Source organism: Mustelus asterias, chromosome 1 (assembly GCF_964213995.1).
Source record: "Mustelus asterias chromosome 1, sMusAst1.hap1.1, whole genome shotgun sequence".
NCBI classification, from domain to species: Eukaryota; Metazoa; Chordata; class Chondrichthyes; order Carcharhiniformes; family Triakidae; genus Mustelus; species Mustelus asterias.
In genome coordinates, this window is record NC_135801.1 from 102,957,386 (window position 1) to 102,982,375 (window position 24,990).

The 24,990-nt window shown below is 42.4% G+C and overlaps 1 protein-coding gene across 3 annotated transcripts in view; it reads right to left on the reverse strand.

The window, feature by feature from the left end:
- arap2 (ArfGAP with RhoGAP domain, ankyrin repeat and PH domain 2) overlaps positions 1 to 24,990 on the reverse strand; it is a 361,519-nt gene that overhangs the window by 150,687 nt on the left and 185,842 nt on the right. For all 3 annotated transcript variants that reach the window (XR_013498288.1, XM_078215698.1, XM_078215708.1), the window contains 4 exons: positions 18,054 to 18,253; positions 12,665 to 12,750; positions 4,579 to 4,761; positions 42 to 216 (listed from right to left, as the gene is read on the reverse strand). Coding sequence is in view for 2 of the 3 variants with exons in the window: in XM_078215698.1 (XP_078071824.1) it covers positions 42 to 216; positions 4,579 to 4,761; positions 12,665 to 12,750; positions 18,054 to 18,253 (644 nt within the window). In the remaining variant the exon portion in view is untranslated. The remainder of the gene's footprint in view (positions 1 to 41; positions 217 to 4,578; positions 4,762 to 12,664; positions 12,751 to 18,053; positions 18,254 to 24,990) is intronic.

The window sequence follows — 24,990 nt, forward strand, 5'->3', positions numbered from 1 at the left end:
GTATAGACAGTTCTGGTAACACCCCACAAACAAAGCTTTACCTGAGAGTTTATTATGAAACAGGAACTCCATTTGCAATCGTTGGCCAGCTTTCTGTGCCAACAAGTAAGGGGTACAATGAGTAGGTTCTCCTGTTGCACACATGACGTCTGCCCCATTGAAAACAAGTGACATAGTCTCCAAGATATCTTGTTTCATGACTGCTTGACATAGAGCCTATATGTGCACAAAAAAGGTGGAAGACATTATAGCGAAGAGAAGTATAGAATAGCATAACGACAGGATAAAGTTAAATCAAGACCACACGTAGATCACTTCTACATGTCAAAATACTACACTTGTTAACCAGAGCTCTGAGCATTCAGTACACATGATGTGGAGATGCCAGCGTTGGACTGGGGTAAACACAGTAAGAAGTCTCACAACACCAGGTTAAAGTCCAACAGGTTTATTTGGTAGCACAAGCTACTAGCTTTCTGAGCGCTGCCCCTTCATCAGGTGAGTGGGAGTTCTGTTCACAAACAGAACTCCCACTTACCTGATGAAGGGGCAGCGCTCAGAAAGCTAGTAGCTTGTGCTACCAAATAAACCTGTTGGACTTTAACCTGGTGTTGTGAGACTTCTTACTGTATTCAGTACGCAACAGGCGTAATGTCTTGCAATAGAATACCTGCAATTTGAAGGATTTAGATCACAAATTACTTACCCCTCACATAAGTGCTTTAATGATTTGGATGAGAGAACCAAATGAAATATTTCTAAATTTGCTGACAACACCAAATTTGGTGGGAACGTGAGTGGTGGAGGAAGATATTAAGAGGCTTCAAGGTGATGTAGACAGGTTAAGTGAGTACATGGCAGGTGCAGAATAATGTGAATAAATGTGATGGAGATAAAAACTTTGAATGGAGAAACAGAATAGCAGAGTATCATTTAAATGGAGCTAGATTGGGAAATGTCGATTGACAAAGGGACCTGGGTGTCCTCCTACACCCGTCACAGAAAGCAAGCATGCAGATATGGCAAGCAGTTAGGAAGGCAAATGATATGTTGGCTTTCATTGCAAGAGGACTCGAGTACAGGAGAAAGGATGCCTTACTGCAGCTGTACAGGGCCTTGGTGAGATCACCTCTGGAGTATTTGGTGCAGTTACGATCTCCTTATCTAAGGATACACTTGCCAGAGAGGGAGTGTAGCAAAGGTTCACCAGACTGATTCCTGGGAATGCAGGATTGTCGTATGAGGTGAGGTTGGGTCAATAGGGCCTGTATTTATAGAATTTAGTGGATACCAGTAGGGATACTCGCCGTTAATGGAGGTTGGAGACTTGTGTGTGCTATGATTTGAATGGGCTGTGCGTATTTAAATGCTACATTAAAAATGCTAAGCGGCCTCATGTCCTTTCTGGGTGCAACCCTGTTTGTGCCAGTAGAAAGGGACCAGGAGACTCTAATTTTGGCGCCAGGCACAAAATGGATTTTTGGACCCACATGCTATTCTCCGGGGTCAGTATGAGCTGGTCATGGCGCGACGAGGTCGGAGAATCGCCCCCATGATCTCCCTTTGACAACACCATGCTGACTATCCTTAATTAATCCTCACCTCCCCAAGTGGGGATTAATTCTGTCCTCAGAATTTTTTCTAATAGTTTCCCTACCATTGAAGCTAGACTCACTGGCCTGTAATTTCCTGCTTTTTCCCTAGATAATGGTACCACATTATCTGTCCTCCAGTCCTCTGACATCTCTCCTGCACCCAGAGAAGATTTGAAAATTGTCAGAGCTGCTGCAATCTCCTCCCTTGCCTCCCAAAGCAGCCTGGGATACATCTTATCTGGGATTTATCTACTTTTAGGCCCATTAAAACTGTGAATCTCCTCCCGCTCAATGTTAAGTTGTTCAAGTAAACCCCTCTCTGATTTATATACCTACACCATCCTTCTCCATAGTGAACACAGATGCAAAGTACTACATCACTTACATCTTCCGGCTCCACACAAAAATTGCCACATTGGTCCCTAATAGGCCCTACTCTTTCTCCGATCATCCGCCTGCCCTTAATATACTTATAAAACACCTCTGGATTTTCCTTTATTTTTCCCATCCCCATGTCCTGTCTTCGCCCTCCTAATTTCTTTTTGAAGTAATCCCCTGCACTTTCTGTACTCTTCTGGAGCCCTCGGTATCTGCCATAAGCCTCCCTTTGTTCCCTTATCCAACCCTGGATATCCCTTGACATTCAGGGTTTTCTGGACTTGTTGTTCCCACCCTTGACTTACATGGGATATGTTGGCTCTGCACTCTATTTCCTTTTTGAATGAATCCCACTGCTCTGGTGTAGACTTTCCTACAAGTAGCCACTCCCAGTTAACGTCAGTCAGATCCTGTCTTATCCTATTAAAATTGGCCGTCGCCCAATTCAGAACTATTATTTCCAATTCATTTTCATCCCTTTCCGTAACTGTTAAATCCTACTGAATAATGGTCACTGTCACCAAAATGCTCCCCCGCTGAAAATTCTACCACTTGCTGCTTCATTGCCTAAAACTAGGTCCAGCAGCCCTCTTTCTGGTAGGACTTTCTACATATTGGCATAAAAAGCTCTCCTGGATGCACTTTAAGAATTCCACCTCCTCTAAGTCTTTCACACTTTGCCAATCCCAGTTAGTGCTAGGGAAATTGAAATCCCCTGCTATCATTACTCTATTATTCTCAGAGGTTTGCCTACATATCTATCCTTTGTCTGGGGACCTATAGTGCACTCCTAGCAATGTAATTGCCCCCTTTTTGTTTCTAAGTTCTACCCATTTGGTCTAATTTGAGGAAACTTGTAATAAATCATCCCTCCTTACTGCAGTAATTGAGTCCTTGATCAATATTGCGACACTACCCCCTCTTTTACACACCACCCCCCCTCCAGCTTGAAGTCGCTATACCCCAGATTTTGAGCTGTCAATCCTGCCCCTCCTTCATCCATAGAAACCCTACAGCGCAGGAGGCGGCCATTTGGCCCATCGAGTCTGCACCGACTACAATCCCACCTCGGCCCTTTTCCTGTAACCCCAAATATTTCCCCTGCTAAACCCTCTGACACTAGGGTGAATTTAGCATGGCCAATCAAACTAACCTGCACATCTTTGTACTGTGGGAGGAAACCGAAACACCCAGAGGAAACCCACGCAGACACGGGGAGAATGTGCAAACTCCACACAGACAGTGACCCGAGGCCGGAATTGAACCTGGGTCCCTGGCACTGTGAGGTAGCAGTGCTAACCACTGTGCCACCATGCCACCCATGTCTCTGTAGTGACAAGAAGATATCATTCCTATATGGATGGATATAACAGGCTGAACAACCTTTCCTCCTCAATTTCTTTTTTGATTTGATTTATTATTGTCACATGTATTGGGATACAGTGAATAGTATTATTTATTGTGCACTATACAGACAAAACACGCTGTTCATAGAGTACATAGGGGAGATGGTAAGGAGAGAGTGCAGAATATAGTGTTACAGTCATAGCTCAGGTGTAGAGAAAGATCAGAAGAGATTAAAAAGAGCATTATAGGAGAGTTTAAAAGAGTTAGAATTCACTTTAAGAGAACAGAACGAGAGTAAAAGATTGAATTTGAGGGTATGCTGGGGACAGCTCGCACCGGAGCCATCTTGAATGGACCATAATTTTCCTTTCACAAAGTCAGATTTAGATCCCAGAGCCGGGGATCTAAATCTGTTAAAGAGTTAAAGAAAGCTATCTTTGGGTTTTGTAGCACCTGGTCAGCGGGACAAAGAAAATTTACTATGGGGATAATACCGAAACAGAATCCATAATAGCAAGCAATAATTATGAAGGTAAGGTGACTTGCATCTGAACTGAAATATCTAAGTCGGCAGCTATACCAAATAGTTTTGATTTCATCATCTTGGTCACGGCACAAAATCTCTCGAAACTTGGGTCGTGTGCCTTATGCTCAGTAATTGATATGGCTGAACAGAGGTTGCAGCAACATTTGCAGTGTTGCCGTCTCTTCGCATCATCCTCAATATTGTCATTCTTTAGAAACATTCTTGTGCATATTATTTGTTTGGGGCTAGTGGAAAAAAAACAGATGGGATGGAATAATAAAAAGCAATTTTCTCACTATAAGAGGAGAAGCAATATATCAGATGTAGCTCCTAGGAGGTTTATTTTTGTAGGGTAGAATGAAAATTATTTTGAAACTATCATCTCTAACACTTTAAAGGTATGACAGGGAAAATGAATTAATACCAAGGAAAAAGAAATGACTATTTACTTAAGAGGTGCAAGTGTTGGCTTAACATACATCTTGTGTAAGGAAAGGAAGCATCATATTTGAAAGATCAGCTCATGTTGATGGAAATGCCAATGTTAGTTTGTCTTGCATCAAATCAAGTGAGTAAATAAGGCACAAAACAAAATTGTAATTTTGCTTTTGTTTAAAAACATCAATGTTTTTTAAAATATATTTACCAAAGAAGGACTAACTTAATTACTAAGCGATCATTTCAGTAAGCATCAGGCTGTGCAGAACTCATTTTCGGAATGACTTGCGTTACCTTGTTTAGTTCTTTCTGGCTGAGAAAAGATGAGAGCTTTTTTCGAAATTTCCCTTCTTTGTATTTTTGAGTGATGAAGTCGAGGCGATGGCTTGGTGGACCGTCCATATCCAGTTCTTCGCCTGCTTTGAGATTGGCTGCCCAAAAAGCATTGGCCATTTTATTTCCTACCACAATGAAGAGCTGCAATTCAATCGAGATACTCAGCCATTAGACACTCGCACTCTTTCGGCTCAAACATTTCATTTGCTTTCAAATTCAAAATTCAACTTTTCATTTCTAAAGCACTTTATGCTTAAAATCTGATGGAGCAGAAGGTTCAAACTTAAGCAAGTCTAACTCTATTATAAAGTAATACTACGGCTGGAATTTGAACTTCAGCCTGGAGCATGGAACCTGCTGAGAGTCAGGAGACATGATGAGAATGGCCTTTGTTAGGACAACAGATATGGCAGTAAAGCCTCTAAATGCTTCACCAAAGCAAACTGCACATCCATTCATACTGCATATTTCACACCAGGTTGAGCTTGGTATAGCGGCCATGCAAGTAGACCCATAAATACAAACCTATTCACCAAAACCTCAACCTTTGTTGGCTTAATAGTCAATTCTTCTGGCTAGCGGAAGTTAGCTAGTAAAGGCATGGAGTGTGAGAAGCAATCATTTTAATAAATAGAATAGAACCATAGAATCCTGACAGTGCAGAAGGAGGCCATTCGACCCATTGAACCTGCACCAACTCTCTGACAGAGCATCTTACCCAGGCCCTATCCCCGTAACCCACATATTTACCCCCCTAATTCACCTAACCTAGACATCTTGGGACACTAAGGGACAATTTAGCATCCACTTAACCTGCACATCTTTGGACTTTGGGAGGAAACCGGAGGAAACTCACGCAGACATGGGGAGAACTTGCAAACTCCACACAGTAACCCAAGGCCGGAATTGAACCCGGGTTCCTGGTGTTGTAAGGCAGCAGTGTTAACCACTGCGCCATTCAAATAGATGAACAATTCCAGTGAGCCTATTCCCATTCACCTCAATAAAATTCTTTGAAGCATAACTTATTGATACACAGGTTCCTACCAACAAGCTGACACTATGAATGTAGCGTCAACATCAGAGGGCTAATTAACAATCCTGTTGTAAAAGAACACTTAGGAAACAGTGACCATAATATGGTCACTGAATTGTTCATCGAGTTTGAAAACAATGCAGTTCAATCCAAAATCAGGGTCTTAAGTCCAAACAAAGGAAATGATAGAGGTATGAGGGGCAAGTTGACTGCGATGAATTGGATTTTTTTTTAAAAGCAGACAGGAAATGGCTCATATTTAAAGAACTAATGCATGGCCGACAACAAATGTACATTCCTTTAGGGCAGAAAAACCCAATGGAAAAATGGGTCAACTGTGGCTAACAAAGAAAGTTAAAGATTATATTAGATCAAAGGAAGAGGGTCACACTAAAAGTAGCGAGACTGAGGGTTTGGGAAGAAGGCAAAGGAGAACCAAGAAACTGATAAAGGGAGAATAGAACGTGAATATAAACTATCAAGAAACATGAAAACAGATTGTTAAGGTTCCTATATGTATGTAAAAAGGAAAAGATTAGCAAAGACAAATGTGGGTCCATTATAGGCAGGGTCAAGAGAATTTGTAACTGAGTATAGGGAAGTAGCAGAGAAGTGAAACAATTATTTTATTTTAGTCTTCACGGAGGAAGCTCCGAGAAATTTCTCAGAAATAATGGTGAACCGGGGGACCAGTGAGGTTTAGGAACTGAAGGAAATTAGTGAAAGAGTATGGTTGGAGTAATTAATGGGACTGAAAGCGGATAAGTCCCCGGGACATGATGATCTGCATCGTAGAGTGTTGAAAGAGCTGGCTGCAGAGATAGTGGCTGCATTCATCATCATCTTTCAAAATTCTATAAATTCTGGAACAGTCCTGGCAGATTGGAAGGTTGCAAATGTAACCTCAGTGTTTAAGAAAGGTGGAGGAGAGGACCTGTTAGCCTGACCATTCAAATCACTCGCTACTTCCTCTGAAGTGGCATTTTGGAAGAACAGGAGTGTTGAATTTGAAGTGTGACAATTAGAACAGTTAAGAGGAGGTGTGAACTTGGTGGATTCTTAAGGAAAGCCAGGATACCACTTTGAAGAGGTCAGGTACCAATTTGGATAGAGTTCCAGGACATCTTTGGGAGAAGTAAAGGTCTTTTGGGAGAGCTATGGTGTTCTTTAGCACTGTTAATATTGCACATTTTGCGCACACACCCTTTGGAACTGTCGAGCATCAAAGAGCTGTCCAACCACCAAGGAACTGTCCACCTGTCAGGGAACTGCTAAAGAGCTCTTCAGCTGTCAAACCTGTCCAGGAAGTGTCAAACCTAAGAAGAACTGACCAAGGACTCTCGGTGAATTGACATGGAGGGAGGTAACAGCAAAGAGCGGTAGGTGTGGACCAAGGGTAGGCATGAGTTGCATTAAGTTGCCATGGGGACAAGCATGGATTGGCATAGGTGGGGCATAGGGAGTGTGAGAGGTGGTGAGAGCTGGAGGGATTTACTTTTTTAATGATTATTTTTTATTTAAACACAGGAATAGGGCAGAGAGGCAGACCTGTGTGCAGCCCGTCCCGGCACCCAGCAGTCTGAGGAGTCATTCCAGGGTCGTCTGCCCGACTCCTATTTCAGTCCTATTCCTCCCCCCACCCCCCGGCTGAAAATCCAACCTGCTGGTGGACATTCCTAAAGGCCAGGTTATGTCCTGACTCAGCCAACCTGACCCAGGGATGAAAATCTTGTCCCAAGTGTCCATTTTGAGTTGTAGGCCCACACCAACCAGGAACTCTCCAAACCCTTGCCGCATTTTGTATTGTTGATGTTTTGAAGTAAAATGGTTCCCCATTTTTGAATCAAAAAACCAACATGACTGTGGTCTAAGGCACGGTACAGCTATAATCAGTGAATCAGAAGACAGACTGTGAATATAAAGTTATTACACTAAAACATGGCATGACTTATTTAGTGCTTCTTGGGCAATCCTAGACACTTCCTGTCTAACTAAATCTATAGTACTCACCTTCAGCAGTCAATTATTACCATTTAGTCTCTCTAAAGTGTACTGTCTAATTATTATACTGACTACCTGGTCAGAGTGAATATGTAATCACCTTACTAAACAGACTGCAGAATTGTCTTGGAGGAACTCAAGATCATTTGGGAGAGATGAGCAACATTATGCCAGTAGCTTTCTGAATATTTTATGAATGTTGTATTACTACTCCTAGAAATTTTCTAAAGGATCAATTTAAATTTCCTGTGTGGGGAAACCATGCAGGAAGCAGATTTGCGAATCAGAACAAAACTTCTCGTAGGCAATAAAATGAAAATTACTTCATTATCAGTGACCAAGACACTCGAGCAAGGTCCAGGTGTACATTTACATAGATTGGCGAATGCACGAGTACATTTGGGGAAGCGGTATCCTCATCAACTGCTTCAAGCTGCAGTGGTTTAGATTAACACAGGAGGTAAAATACTCAAAGAGTTAATATAATTATAAAACACATTAGTCGGCCAACTACTGGAAGAATGTTATTGACCTTTACAGGGTACAGCATTAAAGCAAGATGGCTCAGCTGCATTCTCTGTTGCTGGGAAAGGTTAGAGACAAAGTTGGACTTCTGCCCAGGAGAAAAGAAGTGATGTAATAGAAATCTGCAAAAAGATGAAGATGGTAAGTAATATCAGTAAGACTACCTATTTCCACTATTTAACCTCATACAATTATGCCCCTGCCTCAGCTCATATGCTGTTGAAACCCTAATCCATGCATTTTATTGCCTCTAGACTTGATTATTCTAATGCTCTTACGGCCAACCTCCCATGTTCAACCTCTGTAAACTACAGGCCATCCTAAATGCTGCTGCCCATATCCTGACTCACACCAAAGCCCTTTGCCCATCTCCTCTGTTTGTTGACATTAGCTCCAAAAGTTAAGTAATGCCTCTATTTCATAATTCTCACACTTGTCTTCAACTCCCACCATGGCACTGCCCCTCTCTATTGCTACAATCACCTTCAGTCCGACAACACTCCTTGAAATAGGACATCTTAAGTTGTCTCACAACACCAGGTTAAAGTCTAACAGGTTTATTTGGTAGCACGAGCTTTCGGAGCGCTGCCCCTTCATCAGGTGACATCTTGAACATCCTTGATATTAATTGCACCGCTAAGGACAGCTGAGCGTTCAGCTGCCTGGGCCCCAAACTCTGGAATTCTCTCCCTAAACCTCTCTGCTCTCCATTTTTAAGACATTCTTTTTAAAATCCACCTCCTTGACTGAGTTTTGGGCTGTTGGTTCTACAATCTCCTTTGTGGCCTAGTGTCAGATCTGGTTTGCTTATTTTCCTGTGAAGCACCTTGGAACTTTCTGCTACATTAGAAGAGCTTTATAATCACGAACTGTTGTTGGTAATAATTGAACTGTTGTTTCTGTTGTTTGTATTCAAAAACCAGGAGTGCACACATATAAAGCCTTAAATATGGAACGATGGCAGAATTTTTTCAGGAAGAGAGTAAGTATACGATAAAAATTGGAGAAAAATTGAAGTGACATAATCTAACTTAGGGAGAGAAACAATAAGGGGAAAATGTTCAAAGTGCCATAGCTGCTAAAAACATAAAAAGATTTAGGTAAATGTCATACTGGTTTCAGCCATTCTGTCATCTCGTGCTGTGGTAAGTCCCACTGGCAGATCAGCATGAAATGTGCAGTCATTCTTTAGATGTGTACAGCTTCTATTGCATTGTCTCTTTTTTGTTTTGTTCTTATTTCATTCAAGGGATGCAGGCACCAACAAAGGCTGAATTTACTGCCTATCCCTAACTGCCCTTGAGAAGATGGTAGTGAACTGCCTTCTTGAACTACTGCAGTCCATGTGGTGTAGGTGGACCCACGGTGCTGTTAGGAAGGGAGTTGCAGGATTTTGACTCAGCGACATGGAGGAATGGTGATATTGTTCCAGTAAGAATGCTTGTGGCTTAGAGCAGAACTTGTGGGTGGTGGTGTTCCCTTTTTGTGTAAGGGTTTGGGTCACAGGGTTGGAACATGTCGCCATATCTTGTAGATGATGCACACTGCTGTCACCACATGTTGGTGCAGGAGGGAGTGAATGTTTAAGGTGGTGCTGATATATTGGTCCTGGATGGTGTTGAGCTTCTGGAAGTTATTAGAACTGCACTCATCCACGCAAGTGGAGAGCATTCAATTACACCATATCCCTGGTGTGCCTTGCACATAGTGGACAGGCTTTGGGGAGTCAGGACGTAAGCTACTCACCACAGAATACCCAGTCTCTGAACTACTGTTGTGTCCAGAGTCTTTATGTGGCTGGTTTAGTTAAGTTTCTGGTCAATGGTAATTCACAAGACACTGATAGTGAGGGATTCAGCAATGGTAATGCCTTTGAATGTTAAGGGGAGATGATTAATTGTCTTTTGTTGAAGATGGTCATTGTCTGGCACAAATGTTACATGTCACTTATCAGCCCAAACCCAAATATTCCCCAGGTCTTGCTGCATGTGGACACACACTGTTTCAGTATGAGTTACAAAGTGCACACTGAGCTATCATCAGAAAACATCCCCACTTTGATCTCATGGTAGTGGGAAGCAGCTGAAGATGGTTGGGTTTAGGTCCCTATCCTGAGGAACTCCTGAAACAATGTGCAGGTTTGAGACAATTTGCCAGCAGCAACAACAACCTTTCATTTGACTAGAAATAATGATAGCCATAGAGTCATAGAGGTTTACAGCATGGAAACAGGCCCTTCAGCCCAATTTATTCATGCCGCCCTTTTTTTTAAACCCTGAGCTAATCCCAATTGCCCGCATTTGGCCCATATCCCTCTATACCCATCTTACCTATGAGACTGTCGAAATGCTTTCTAAAAGACAAAATTGTACCCGTCTCTACTACTACCTCTGACCGCTTGTTCCAGACACTCACCACCCTCTGTGTGAAAAAACTGCCCCTCTGAACACTTTGGTATCTCTCCCCTCTCACCTTAAATTGTGCCCTCTAGTTTTAGATTCCCCTACCTTTGGGAAAAGATATTGACTATCTAGCTGATCTGTGCCCCTCATTATTTTATAGACCTCTATAAGTTCACCCCTCAGCCTCCTACGCTCCAGAGAAAAAAGTCCCAATCTATTTCCTTATAACTCAAACCATCAAGTCCCAGTAGCATCCTAGTAAATCTTTTCTGAACTCTTTCTAGTTTAATAATATCCTTTCTATAATAGGGGACCAGAATTATACACAGTATCCCAAGTCTGGCCTTACCAATGTCTTGTACAACTTCAACAAGATGTCCCAACTCCTGTATTCAATGTTCTGACCGATGAAACCAAGCATGCTGAATGCCTTCTTCACCACTCTGTCCACCTGTGACTCCACTTTCAAGGAGCTATGAACATGTACCCCTAGATCTCTTTGTTCTGTAACTCTCCCCAACGCCCTACCATTGACTGAGTAAGTCCTGCCCTGGTTCAATCTACCAAAATGCTTCACCTCGCATTTATCTAAATTAAACTCCATCTGCCATTCGTCAGCCCACTGGCCCAATTGATCAAGATCCCAGTGAAGAGTTTTCCCTGATTCCCAGTGACTTCCATTTTTCTAGGAATCCTTGATGCAAAAGGGATCCTTCAAGGCTAAATGTTGCTTTGAAATCACTCTTGTTTCACTCCTGGAACTCAGCTCTTTTGTCCATGATTGGACCAAGCCTGTTATGAGGTTTGGAGCCAAGTGGCTCTGACAGAACTCAGCCTTTGTTGATGAATCATATCATTGGCATCTGTGAAACTCAGGAGGATGCCAAGATCGACATTCATTCTATACTTTTGACTGAAGGCGGTTGCAAAAGATTCAACCTGGTTTTTGCATCAAAATGCTGGGCTCCCCCACCAATGAGAATGGGGATATTTGTGGAGCCTCCACCTCCCATTTGTTGCAAACTCAAAATTGAATGTGGCAGGATTGCACAGCTTTAATCTGATCTATTTGTTGTGATCACTTAGCTCTCTCTAAATCGTGCTACGTCCATTATTTAGCATGTTTGTAGTCCTGTATTGTAGCTCGGCTGGCTAAATCAATAATGCTAATACTGAGCAGCTTCGGTGATGGTCATTGAAGTCCCCCACTCTCGCTTAGTGCTCCATTTGAGTGGTGTTCAAAATGGAGGAGTAGTGGTTCATCAACTGAGGAAGGGCAGTACACAGTAATCAGCAGGAGTTTTCTTTGCCCATGTTTGACTTGGTGCCATGATATTATACACAGGGAAAATCCTGAATCCCCAGGTTGTGGCACTTTGCCACACACCTTAAAATCTAATTGAGTTTACAAAAGAGGTGGTGGAGCATCTCTCAGGCTATTCTATCAGGCTAGGTGACGAGAAACAACCCACTTAAAGAGGAAGCAACTCATCCCCATTCTGTTTGACATGAGGCAGCACCTGCCATGAAGAGGGTTTGTCCAGATTGGCCTTTGCAGATGAATCGATGGTGGGACACCACTCACAAACTAAGCACAGTATCATAGAAACGTAGAAAAGAGTAGGCCATTCAGCCCTTTGAGTCTGCTCCATCATTCAATATGATTATGGCTGATCCTCTCCATCTCAGTTGTGGCATTTCCTGGATTTTCTCAAGGAAAATATTTGGGGCAGTATGAACCTGATATGAGGAAGCCTTATGTTTGCGAGGACTCGTAACCATTTGGTATTTGATGGTCTCAAAATCCCGAGTATATTTCTATTTGTTTTAATTGTACATAAATTAGCTCGAGGCTACTGAAACAAACAATATGTACAGGCCAAGGGAAAACTATGCCTGTTTCTGATCAAAGAAGGGATCGTGGGATATTCTAAGGAGAGGAAAGTAGAATTAAATTGAACTGAAGTAGGTGGACTAATTGGTCAAAGTGCAGTTTATTTTTTAAAAAACACATACTTCTATTCAACTATATAAAGTTATTTTGTAAAGTTTCAGTGATTAGTACAGGGTGGTTTCTTACCTCAACAAGTTCATTACTCCAAATACTGGTATCCAACTTCAGACTACGAATTTTGGAAATATTTGATCCCAATGATCGATGCTGACCTGATTTTATTTAAGCACAAATATGTGTCATTAATATTTGTTTAGATTAACAAAAACTTAAAAATCTATATTTACTCAATTACTTGGTATTAGATTTCAGCATTCATAATTCATAATGACAACTCTTTATTGTCATTAAAATTGGTCCAAGTTAGAAGATTGCTGATTTGCTTATTTAAAGAGACATCTTAAATTTCAATTTCCTCACCTTTTTTGCCAGCGCAATTATCTTTCAACTTCTAAGTTAAAAAAACTGACATTTTTGACCTTTCAAGATAAAATTCCAGCCAATTTTAAAACATGGGGCAGCATAGTAAGCACTACTGCTTCACAGCACCACAGTCCCGGGTTCAATTCTGACCTCGAGCGACTGTCTGTTTGGAGTTTGAACATTCTTCCCGGGTCTGCATGGGTTTTCTCCGAGTGCTCCAGTTTCCTCCCACCCTCCAAAAATGTGCAGGTTAGTTTGATTTGCCATGCTAAATTATCTCTTAGTGTCACAGGGATTAGCAGGGTAAATATGTGGGATTCCGGGGATAGGGCCTCGGTGGGATTGTTGCTTGTGCAGGTTCGATGGGCCAAATGGTCTCCTTCAGCATTGTAGGGATTCTGTGATATAATGACTTTGGTTAGGAAATACCAAACTGCTCAGGTTAAAAAAAAGTCACTAAATACTCAATGAGCTTTCTCAAAAGATTTTCATTCAACTAACAAATCAAGTTAAATTTTCTACTTTTGTTAAAAAATCTACCGTTATGTCCAGAATTGTGCGGCAGTCAGTCAGTTTGTGGTAGGGGTGATAAAAGCAATTGGCAGCAAGTTGATGAATATGGTAAATTTGATTTTTTTGTGTGTATTTTATATATGTTTGCTAGATACCAAATCATTGGCACAATGGTTGTATCTCCGAGTTTTGTGTTGCTACGATGTGGTGATGTCATTGCTTTAGGCAGAATATGATTGGAAAGAAATATCAAAAGGTTGGAAAAAATGTTTTTATACATGGTTAAAGTAGGACAGGACAGGCAACTTAACATTCTGGGATATTGTTGTTTTTGTCGGGACAGAAGGGGAAACAAAAAGGGGTGGGGGAGCTGCATTGCTGATTAGGGAGCAGATCACAGCTGTGTTAGAGGAGGACACATTGGAGGGATCTTGTAGTGAGGCATTATGGGTGGAGCTCAGGAATAGGAAGGGTGAAGTCACAATGTTGGGAGTGTACTATAGACCTCCCAACAGCCCGTAGGAGACAGAGGAACAGTTGTGTAGTCAGATACTGAAAAGGTGTGAAAAAAGCAGGGTAAGTTGTGGTGGGTGACTTTAACTTCCCCCATATTGACTTGGACTCCCTTACAGTCAGGGGCTCGGATGGAGAGCAATTGGTTACATTTGTCCAGGAGGGCATTTTGGTACAGTATGTTGACAATCCAACCAGGGAGGGGGCCATGTTGGACTTGGTATTGAGGAATGAGCCAGGCCAGGTGATCGATATTTCAGTGGGGAAGCATTTTGGGCAAAGAAGTCCTAATTCCATAAGATTTTGGGTAGTCATGGATAAGGACAAGTGTGGCCCTCGGATGAGGGTGCTTAATTGGGTGAGGGCCAATTACATCCAAGTTAGATAGCAACTGGGGAACATGCATTGGGAGCAGCTATTTCAGAGCAAATCCACATCTAGCATGTGGGAAACTTGTAAAGGCCAGTTGATTGAAATGCAGGACAGACATGTCCCTGCAAAAATGAAGGACAGAAATGGCAGGATTTGGGAACCATGGATGACAAGGGAAATTGTAAGCTTAGTCAAAAAGAAAAAGGAAGCGTACGATAGGTCTAGGCATCTAAAAACTGACAAAGCCCTTTCGGAGTATAGTGCAAGTAGGAAGGAACTTAAACGTGGAATTAGAAGGGCTAAAAGGGGCCATGAAGTGTCTTCAGCAAACAGGATCAAGGAGAATCCCAAGCCTTTTTATACATATATTAGGAGCAACAAGGTAGAAAGGGGAAGAGTAAATTTACTCAAGGACAATGGAACACATGAAGCCACAGGGAGTGGGTGAGATCCTTAATGAATACATTGTATCAGTATTCACCAAGAGAAGGAGATGACGGATGTTGAGGTCAGGGATAGGTGTGTGAATGCTCTGGAGAATGTCAATATATCGAAGGAGGAAGTATTGGGTATCCTAAATTGCATGAAGGAAGACAGGTCCCCAGGGCGGGATGGGATCTATCCCAGGTTACTGTGGGAGACAAGGGGAGAAATAGTTGGGGCCATAACGTACATCTTCACATCCTCTTTGATCACAGGTGAGGTTCCAGAGGACTGGAGAATAGCCAATGTTGTTCCTTTGTTTCAGAAACAGGGATAATCCAGGAAATTATAGGCCGGTGAGCCTGACGTCAGTTGTGGGGAAGCTTTCGGAGAAGATACTGAGGGACAGGATATATGCCTTGTAAGAAAATGGACTAGTTAGTGACTGGCAGCATGGTTTTGGACGGGGAAGGTTATTCTCACCAACTTGATTGAGTTTTCTGAAGAGGTGACAAAGATAATTGATGAGGGAAGGCCTGTGAATGTAGTTTATATGGACTTTAGTAAGGCGTTTGATAAGGTCCCACAGACTGGTACAAAAACTAAAATCACATGGGATTCGGGGTGGGCTGGCCAGATGGACACAGAACTGACTTGGTTATAGAATAAGAGTTTTAACAACACCAGGTTAAAGTCCAACAGGTTTATTTGGTAGCAAATACCATTAGCTTTCGGAGCGCTGCTCCTTCGTCAGATGGAGTGGAAATCTGCAAACCTGGTGTTGTTAAAACTCTTACTGTGTTCACCCCAGTCCAACGCCGGCATCTCCACATCTTGGTTATAGAAGACAGAGAGTAGCGGTGAAAGGGTGTTTTACAGAATGGAGATCTGTAGCTAGTGGTATTCTGCAGAGATCAGTGCTGGGACCACTGTTCTTTGTCGTATATATAAATGATCTGGAGGAAAATGTGGGTGGTCTGATTAGTAAGTTTGCGGACGACAAGTTGGGCGGCACGGTAGCACAGTGGTTAGCACTGCTGCTTCACAGCTCCAGGGACCTGGGTTCGAAACCCGGCTCGGGTCGCTGTCTGTGTGGAGTTTGCACATTCTCCCTGTGTCTGCGTGGGTTTCCTCCGGGTGCTCCGGTTTCCTCCCACAGTCCAAAGATGTGCAGGCTAGGTTGATTGGCCATTCTAAATTGCCCCTTAGTGTCCCGGGATGCATAGGTTAGAGGGGTTAGTGGGTAAATATGTAGGGATATGTGGATAGGGCCTGGGTGGGATTGCGGTTGGTGCAGACTCGATGGGCTGAATGGCCTCTTTCTGCACTGTAGGATTCTATGATTCTATGAAGATTGGTGGAGTTGCTGATAGTGCTGGAGATTGTCAGAGGATACAACAGGATATAGATAGATTGGAGACTTGGGCACAGAAATGGCACATAAAGTTTAATCCAGACAAATGTGAGGTGATGCATTTGAGAGGATCAAATTTAGGTGTGAAATATATTGTAAATGGCACAACCCTTGGGAACATTAACATCCAGAGGGATCTGGGCGTGCAGGTCCACAGTTCCCTAAAAGTGGCAATATGGGTGGCCATATGGCATGCTTGCTTCATCAGCCAGGGCATTGAGTACAAGAGTTGGGAAATCATGTTGTAGCTATATAAAGCATTGGTTCGGCCACATTTGGAGTATTGCGTGCAGTTCTGGTCACCACACTACCAGAAGGACGTAGAAGCTTTGGAGAGATTACAAAGGTTCACCAGGATGTTGCCTGGTCTTGAGGGTGTTAGCTATGAAGAGCGGTTGAATAAGCTGGGATTGTTTTCAATGGAAGACGGAGGCTGAGGGGAGACCTGGTAAAGGTCTACAAAATTATGAGAGGTATAGACAGGGTGGATAGTCAGAGGCTTTTTCCCAGGGTGCAAGTGTCAATTACAAGGGGGCACAGGTTCAAGGTGAGAGGGGGAAAGTTTAAGGGAGATGTGCGGGGCAAGTTTTTCACGCAGAGTGGCGGGTGCCTGGAACGTGCTGCCAGAGGTGGTGGTGGAAGCAGGCACATTAGCAACATTTAAGAGGCATCTGGATGGGTACATGAATAGGGAGGGAATAGAGGGATATGGACCGAGTAAGGGCAGAAGGTTTTTTTTTAGTTTAGTTAGGGCATCATGATCGGCACAGGCTTGGAGGGCCGAAGGGTTTGTTCTTGTGCTGTACTTTACTTTGTTCTATGACTGATGAAAATGAGGAATAACTTATTAGAAGAGAAAAATATCAGTCAATGAAAAGGGTAATCATAAAGACCAAAATTGCCTGGGGGCTTGATGGTCAAAATCTAGGCAAAAGACTCAACAGCATGACATTCGTTCTAAGGTGGAGATGTTACTTTGGCTGCCCAAAAGAGCCAGACAGGTCACTGCTCAGGTTTCCAATAAAGATCATTTACATAATCACAAACTTAAACTCTTCCATGATCCAGTATAATCACACAACATAAGAGGAAGTGATCATTTATCTTCCTGTCCATCATTCCTTGGTGTTTTTCAAAGCAGTGACCTGGGTCAGTTTTATTAAAACAGTTGAAAATGGATTGATCAGAAAAGGCAAATGTCCGATGATTAGTGATTAAAAAAAGAAAAAAATCACTTCAGAAAAAGTTGAAGCAATCCACACCAAACCACTTAATAGTTCCATTCGTGCGCACTAGTCAGCTCATGCTCATTTAAATAATTTTTGATGCGAGAAATCTTTACAAAAATGCCTATGAGAATTTGCATAATTTGTTCAACCGGTGGAATCTCTCAATTTCAACCTGGGGTGTGCCCAGTTTTGCAGTCGAAGCCTGATCCGGTGAATTGAATCTTGAAGCAGTGTAAAGGATTACAGGAAAGAAGACAAGCGTTTTCCGATGTACCTAGTGGCTAAAAGTCTCGGCCTTTTTGCACTGGTTCAGTCAATGCCGCCCAGATGTGCTGATATTACTGATGGTAAACCTACCTTTAGCAGTTGTACCTTAAAGACAACCGCCAGAAATTTCCTGGGGAGTTCCCCAAATCAACCATCATTATTTTGCCAGAGACTCAATTTACGCTGTTTATCCAGGATTTTGTGCCAAGGTTACAGCAATGCATTGCACAAATAGTGTTGATGCAAGGTTACAGAACAAGATGTACTCCAGCGTTACTAATGATTACAAAGCGAAATACCTTCAACAGTACAAAAGAAGACACTATGCTTTGTGATGTTGCCTTTTGTCCCCTTTCATTACCTGCACATTTCTTGCAGATGACAACACCTAGATTGATGGATGCCCATTCAGGGTCTGGTGCGCGGCAATCTGCACAATTTCTGTTCGATTCGTTGAACCAGATCTTCTCTGCCACTTCATAATCTGAAAGGCTTTCTGCTATCGATCCTTGCATAGCTTCAATCCATTCTTGTTTCTCGCGTTCAGATTCCGCTGTGAAGCTGAAAAATTGATTTTTCCATTTCATTTTTAATTATCCAGTCTAACAGTACAAAGACACATCAAGCTAGTCGGAAAAGAAACTGGGAAGAGCAGGACCCATTTTACACTGGCAATATTTTATAATGTGGAGATGCCGGCGTTGGACTGGGGTAAACACAGTAAGAAGTCTCACAACACCAGGTTAAAGTCCAACAGGTTTATTTGGTAGCAAAAGCCACAAGCTTTCAGAGCCTTAAGCACTCACCTGAGGAAGAGGCTTAAGGCTCCGAAAGCTTGTGGCTTTTGCTACCAAATAAACCTGTTGGACTTTAACCTGGTGTTGTTAAACTTCTTACAATATTTTATAACCAGCTTGTTACAGTAAGACAACATATGCATCATTTAGAACACCGACACCCCATAAATATTTAGAAAGCTGCTGTAAATATTTGGGTACAGGTTATCTAGGAAGTTAAAAGTGTTCCACTTGCTCTCTTTGCACTGTCTAGCACTTGTAGGAGGTTAAACAAAGTACATTACCATTATTTATAGTTGCTTATACATTATATGTACAATATTCATTGAATAATTTTGAATGAAACTACTCTGAGGGTCCTGGCACATGGTCAGCAATAGAATATCCCCAAGAACTGCCACAATCCATCACTGCGATCTCTTAAAGGTGAATGTTTCATTTTTAAGAAAGTTCTAACTTTTCTGAACATGTACAATACCAGCTCTCCTATCTTAAAGAGGTCGAGACTATTGGGTAAGTTTGAACCGTATTTTTAAAAGTGATCTAACATTACCCAAGATCTAGGTAAGCTTTTAATAAGAGTTGCTTGGTAATTGTTGCCAGGTAATGGATGCACCCTCTGCGTCTCAGCGAGAGCATCAGATAGGATCTCAGCTTAGGTTTTAATGAGAAACAAACGGCGGCACGGTAGCACAGTGGTTAGCACTGCTGCTTCACAGCTCCAGGGACCTGGGTTCGATTCCCGGCTTGGGTCACTGTCTGTGTGGAGTTTGCACATTCTCCTCGTGTCTGCGTGGGTTTCCTCCGGGTGCTCCGGTTTCCTCCCACAGTCCAAAGATGTGCAGGTTAGGTTGATTGGCCAGGTTAAAAATTGCCCCTTAGAGTCCTGAGATGCGTAGGTTAGAGGGATTAGCGGGTAAATATGTGGGGGTAGGGCCTGGGTGGGATTGTGGTCGGTGCAGACTCGATGGGCCAAATGGCCTCCTTCTGCACTGTAGGGTTTCTATGATCTTCTATGATCTAAACAGGTTACAAAATAATGAAGAAGCACATGATGCGTTGGTGATATATATTATACATTTGAAATTGCATTGAAGATGATCATTTGCCAAAATTCAGCAGACAAAAAAGCAAAAAGATCATGAGCTCAAACTTTACAGGGGCAGTTATCTCAGCAGGAGAGAAGGGACTGGAGTTTCTGATGGGAAACCCAAATATCCAGATTTCATTCAAGCTGTGGAGTTTTAAGTCCAACCCATATGTTATTTCTCCTTGTTGGCTTTCTCACCAAGCAGTTAGTCTTGGCTTCCAATCAGGCAGAGAGGACATCCAGGTAGGCCATTGGACCAGCTGAGTCTGAACCTTGATCCCTTGACACTGCCGGCAATATTGTAAACTCCATCCCATAAATCAAAGAATAAGGCTCACCCTCTAAACACACACAGGCTGCAATTTTGCATCCGCATTCCCCAGGGGGCAGTGCCAAGATCCTCTGCGGAGCTCCATGGGGGATGGGGTTTCCCAGTGTGCTTGGGGAGGGGGTTCCTCTTTTTTTAAAAAAACTGGAGATCAGGGCGCCATTTAAAAAAGACACCCTAATCTCTGGAAACCTGATGTTGCCAGCTTTTTCAGCTCCCATCCACCAGCAAATTGGCATGGGACACATCTCCAGTTTCTTTTCCAAGCACTGGACAATATGGTGAGAAAAGCCAGCTGTGCAGTTGGTGAGCCTCACACCAGTTTTCTCACCTGAGCCAGCACTTGGAAGAGAAAAAGGAAATTCACGCTTTTCCTTCCTCTTTCCAGAATATTAATCTCTCTCTTTTAAGATTGTCAAAGACCTTTTTGGCTTCTCCGAGACTTTTGAATCGCCCATCTCAAAGGATTTTCCAACTGCCAACTATTGTCCAGAATCACTCATTTGCATCTTTTGCACAAATTCACAGTTTCTAAAAGCTAGCTTCTCAAATTCAGAATGGAAGTCAGCCAAATACAAACTAAATCAAGTACAAAATCTGTCCATACTTTGAAAATTCTGCTCTGGAGTCCGTCCCAAACTCTGTTACCAGATAGATCAGAATAACAAGTATAGTAGGGTTCCCAGAGAGCTTGGGTTGCAGCAAGATAGGAAAAAACAGAAAGGGTCAAACAGGCAGCCTGGCTGTAATATCCAAACTTTGTCATGTAGACACATGACAAATTACAAATAACTATGTCCCAGACAGCACTAGACAGTCACAACCCAGGTGATACCCTTCGGAGATTACAGCAACAATAAAGAATCAATACCACTTATCATGACCCCACAATGTCTAGAGAGGCCTCCAGAAAACTAATCAAGTATCAGGGAGATGGTGGCAATTGACATAGAGTTGAAATTAGCATGCTGGAAGGTACCAGCAGTGCTTTGATATTACAACAAGGTAGACAGGATATGTGCAAAAGAACAATACAAGATAAAAGCACACAGGATAATGGAGCAGCACAATGTGATAAAAAGAGAACTTTAACAAGTTTAAAGTAACAAGATGATGACCGAATCAACATCTCGCACGTAACACATTGTAACGCGAAGAAGTATAAGTACGTGTAAGAACCCATGATTAACAGAGCAGCTCGGAAACAAGCTGGAATTACAGCTTTGACTGCTCTCCCTCATACATGTTTAATAAAGCCATTTTTTTTAAAGCTCTATACAGTGTCAGAGACTCTTCGTTCTATCCCTCCGACAAGATTTATAAACACTGCATCAAGATAGGCTTCATGTAAAAAGCATTGCTTCCATCTAAATGTTCACTAAGTGTTCTGGAGACTCGAGGATTGGCAGCCTAAGTACAAGCACGTAAGCTTGTGTATTGCTAACTGGTTCTGAAGAGGACTATAAGTCTATAAGATGAATATTGCTTGAATTGGACCCAATAGAAATAGGCTAGCAGTTAAGAATTGTATCTCATCATGTTTAAGTATTTCAATGGGTAAAACTTAAACTCAAATTAGTTGAGTTTTTCAAAGTAGTCATCAAACAAAAGTCAAGACAAAAATACATGATTTCCGTCACGAGTGCTCACCTCGCCCCTTACTGACCACCAAGAAACAACTCCAGATCAATCGTAGCTATATCCTGCTCATGGCCAGAATTCTCCAACCTCGTCCACAGCCGGGATTCTCTGGTCCCGCTGCTGTGAACGGAGATTTGGCTGAACGTCAATTTTACCGTTCTTGCTGGCAGCGGTAGCGGGTCGTACAAAATTGGAGAATTCCAGCCCATATATTCTTCAAAATAAGCTTACTAAGTAACTGGGAGAAAAAGTGCCCAACAAACCAGGCCAAAGTGCTATAAAGCCAACAATATAGAAATTTCTTGCAACAGGATCAGAAATCAGACACCCAAACTCGAGATGTACTTAAAAAGCTGGGTCATGGAACAGCAAAGTCATGGCACAGTGCTGGCACATAAACAGCTAAAACCAGTCCCCTTATTCATATCGGAGAATTGCAAACCCATCTTTTTTATCAGTTTGCTCCTGTCATTGGGATAAATGAACTGTTGTTTAACACAGTGTGTACTGGGTTCGGTTATTGCTCTCCTGCAACCAAAACTAATAAAACTAATACAACAAAACTACAAAAACAACACTGATTCCTTACAATCTCCAGCACACAAAAATGTTTCAATGTACACAAAGCAGATTTGGCACCCCAATAGAGAAAAAACACAGCTCAGATCAATATTCCTACTTCCCAGTTTTTACTGTTTTTTCTTTCTGGGATATGGCAAGAACTTCACATGGACACACATTTTTGGACAGCTGACCAGCAGAGCACCTTGGCAACCACCCAGTCCGCCATCCAAGAGGCCCCTATGTCTCTGAGGACCAGTCCTTTTTCAAGTTAGACAGGCGAGCTGATGGGGAGACAGAAAGTTCTCCAATATGCTGCTTGTCTAACTGAAGCCTTCAGATCAGGCCAAGACAGCCACCAGCAAGGTAAGTTAAGAGGCTGTGGGGTGAATGTGTGGGGACCTCGGAACATCATCCCTGCACCAAAGCCAGTCAGCGTGCCTTAATGACTATCGTCCGGTGACTCTGACATCCATCATTATGAAGTACTTCAAAAGGTCAGTCATGGCACAAATCAATTCCGGTCCCCCAAATTGCCTGGATCCACTACAGTTCACCTACCACTGCAACAGGTCCACAAAATATGCCATCTCCTGGACCCTGCACTCAACCTTGGAACACCTAGATAACAAAGACACCTATGTCAGGCTCCTATTTATTAACTACAGCTCAGCCTTCAACACCATTATTCCTACAAGACTCATCTCCAAACTCCATGGCCTGAGGCTCGGCTCCTCCTTCTGCGACTGGATCCTAAACTCCCTAACCCACTGACAGCAATCAGTAAGCATAGGCAACAACACCTCGGCCATGATCACTGTCAGCCCCTGTACTATCCTCCTTATACACCTATGACTGTCTGGCCAAATTCCCCTCCAACTCGATTTACAAGTTTGCTGATGATACCACCGCAGTGCACCAGATCTCAAACAATTATGAGACGGAGTACAGGAAAGAGATAGAGAATCTGGTGAACTGGTGCGAAGACAATAATCTTTTCCTCAGTGTCAACAAAACAAAGGAGATAGTCATCGACTTCAAGAAGCGTAGTGGAGGGCATTCCCTTGTCTACATCAATGGGGACAAATTGGAAATGGTTGACAGCTTCAAGTTCCTAGGTGTCCAGATCACCAACAACCTGCCCTGGTCCTTCCATGCTGACGCTATAGTTAAGAAAGTGCACCAATGCCTCTACTTCCTCAGGAGGCTAAGGAAATTTGGCATGTCAGTTACGACTCTCACCAACTTTTACAGATGCACCATAGAAATCATTCTTTCTGGTTGTATCATACTTGGTATGGCTCCTGCTCTGTACAAGACCGCAAGAAACTACAAAGAGTTGTGAACGAAGCCCAGTCCATCAAGCAAACCAGCCTCCCATCTATCAACTCTGTCTACACTTCCCGCTGCCTTGGAAAAACAAATAGCATAATCAAGGACCCCACGCAACCCAAACATACTCTCTTCCACCTTCTTCCGTCAGGAAAATGATACAAAAGTCTGAGGTGACATACCAACCGACTCAAGAACAGCTTCTTCCCTGCTGCTGTCAGACTTTTAAATCAACCTACCTCAGATTAAGTTGATCTTTCTCTACACCCTAGCTATGACAATAACACTATATTCTGCATTCTCCTTTCCTTCTCTATGAACAGTATGCTTTGTATAGCGCACAAAGAACGATACTTTTCACTGTATACTAATACATGTGACAATAATAAATCAAATTAAATTTAACAGCAGCAGCCCAGCTTTTTTTGTGTGAATGTACCAGGAATACTTCTGCTCCTCATATGCTCGCGAAAAAAAAATTAAACTTCCACCTTTGGTCCATTGCCCATGGAAGTTTTGACCATAATGGCAGTCAAGATCCTATTTGTGTTATAGGAGCCTCAGTTCCACAAAAGGACCAAAGATAATGATGAGCTGTATGCATTTCTGGCCACATACACACAATTGACTCTTAACACCCTCTGGATAACTTGGGATGGACGATAAATCCTCCTTGGTCATCGTAGTACAGATCCCAAGAACAAATACTTAATGAGCGTGACATTCTTTTTAAAAAGAAAAGAACTCTGGCAGCAATATACTGGTTCTATATTTCTGAGATTTCACACATTTATATATTCATGTGGAATTTACATCCAGAAATTCAATTCTATTAGCTACACAGTGGAAATAGTGGTAGAAGCCTGCAGTCAGGGAATTCCATTCTTATTGCATACATTCTGGAGCCAACAGAATTGTAGCAACTTCATTTGCAGCTTCCAAGGCTAGTTGTAGTGAAGGAAGCACATTTTCCTAATCAGCTATGCCACTGAGAACTTCAGTATGTTACTTCAGCAGCCCCACACTTGCCCAACTTCCCTAGTTTTTTTTTTAAACATTAATTTGATTCCAAATGATCTGTGGTTGGGCAGCGATATTGTGCAGTTAATATACATTATGGATAATCTCCTGCTTTTCGGAAAATCTGGAATCTCTCGGTAACCTGTGAAGAATAGAAAGTGTGTTGCATAACAGATCTGTATTTTTGACAAACGCAGAACTGTACAATAGAATGGAGTAAGATTCTGTGTTAGATTTTAAGGAGGGAAGATAGTACAAGACACTTGTTTAGAAAATAACATCATGTTTCAGCGATAAAACAGGCAATTTTCTAAAGCAATCGTTTGTTCCGGTCTCAATGTGCGTCAATAGAGGCAAACCACTGGAAAAAAAAAACACCAACTAATGCATTTGTTTTGATACAGCTTTCAGAAACAGACTTTGCTGCTGCACCCACAAGGGGAAAGAAGTAGGTTTTCAGCAATAGTCAGTTCTGGAAATTATGGGCAATTTACTGTTCCGAGCTACACGATTATGGTTTGCACAGGAA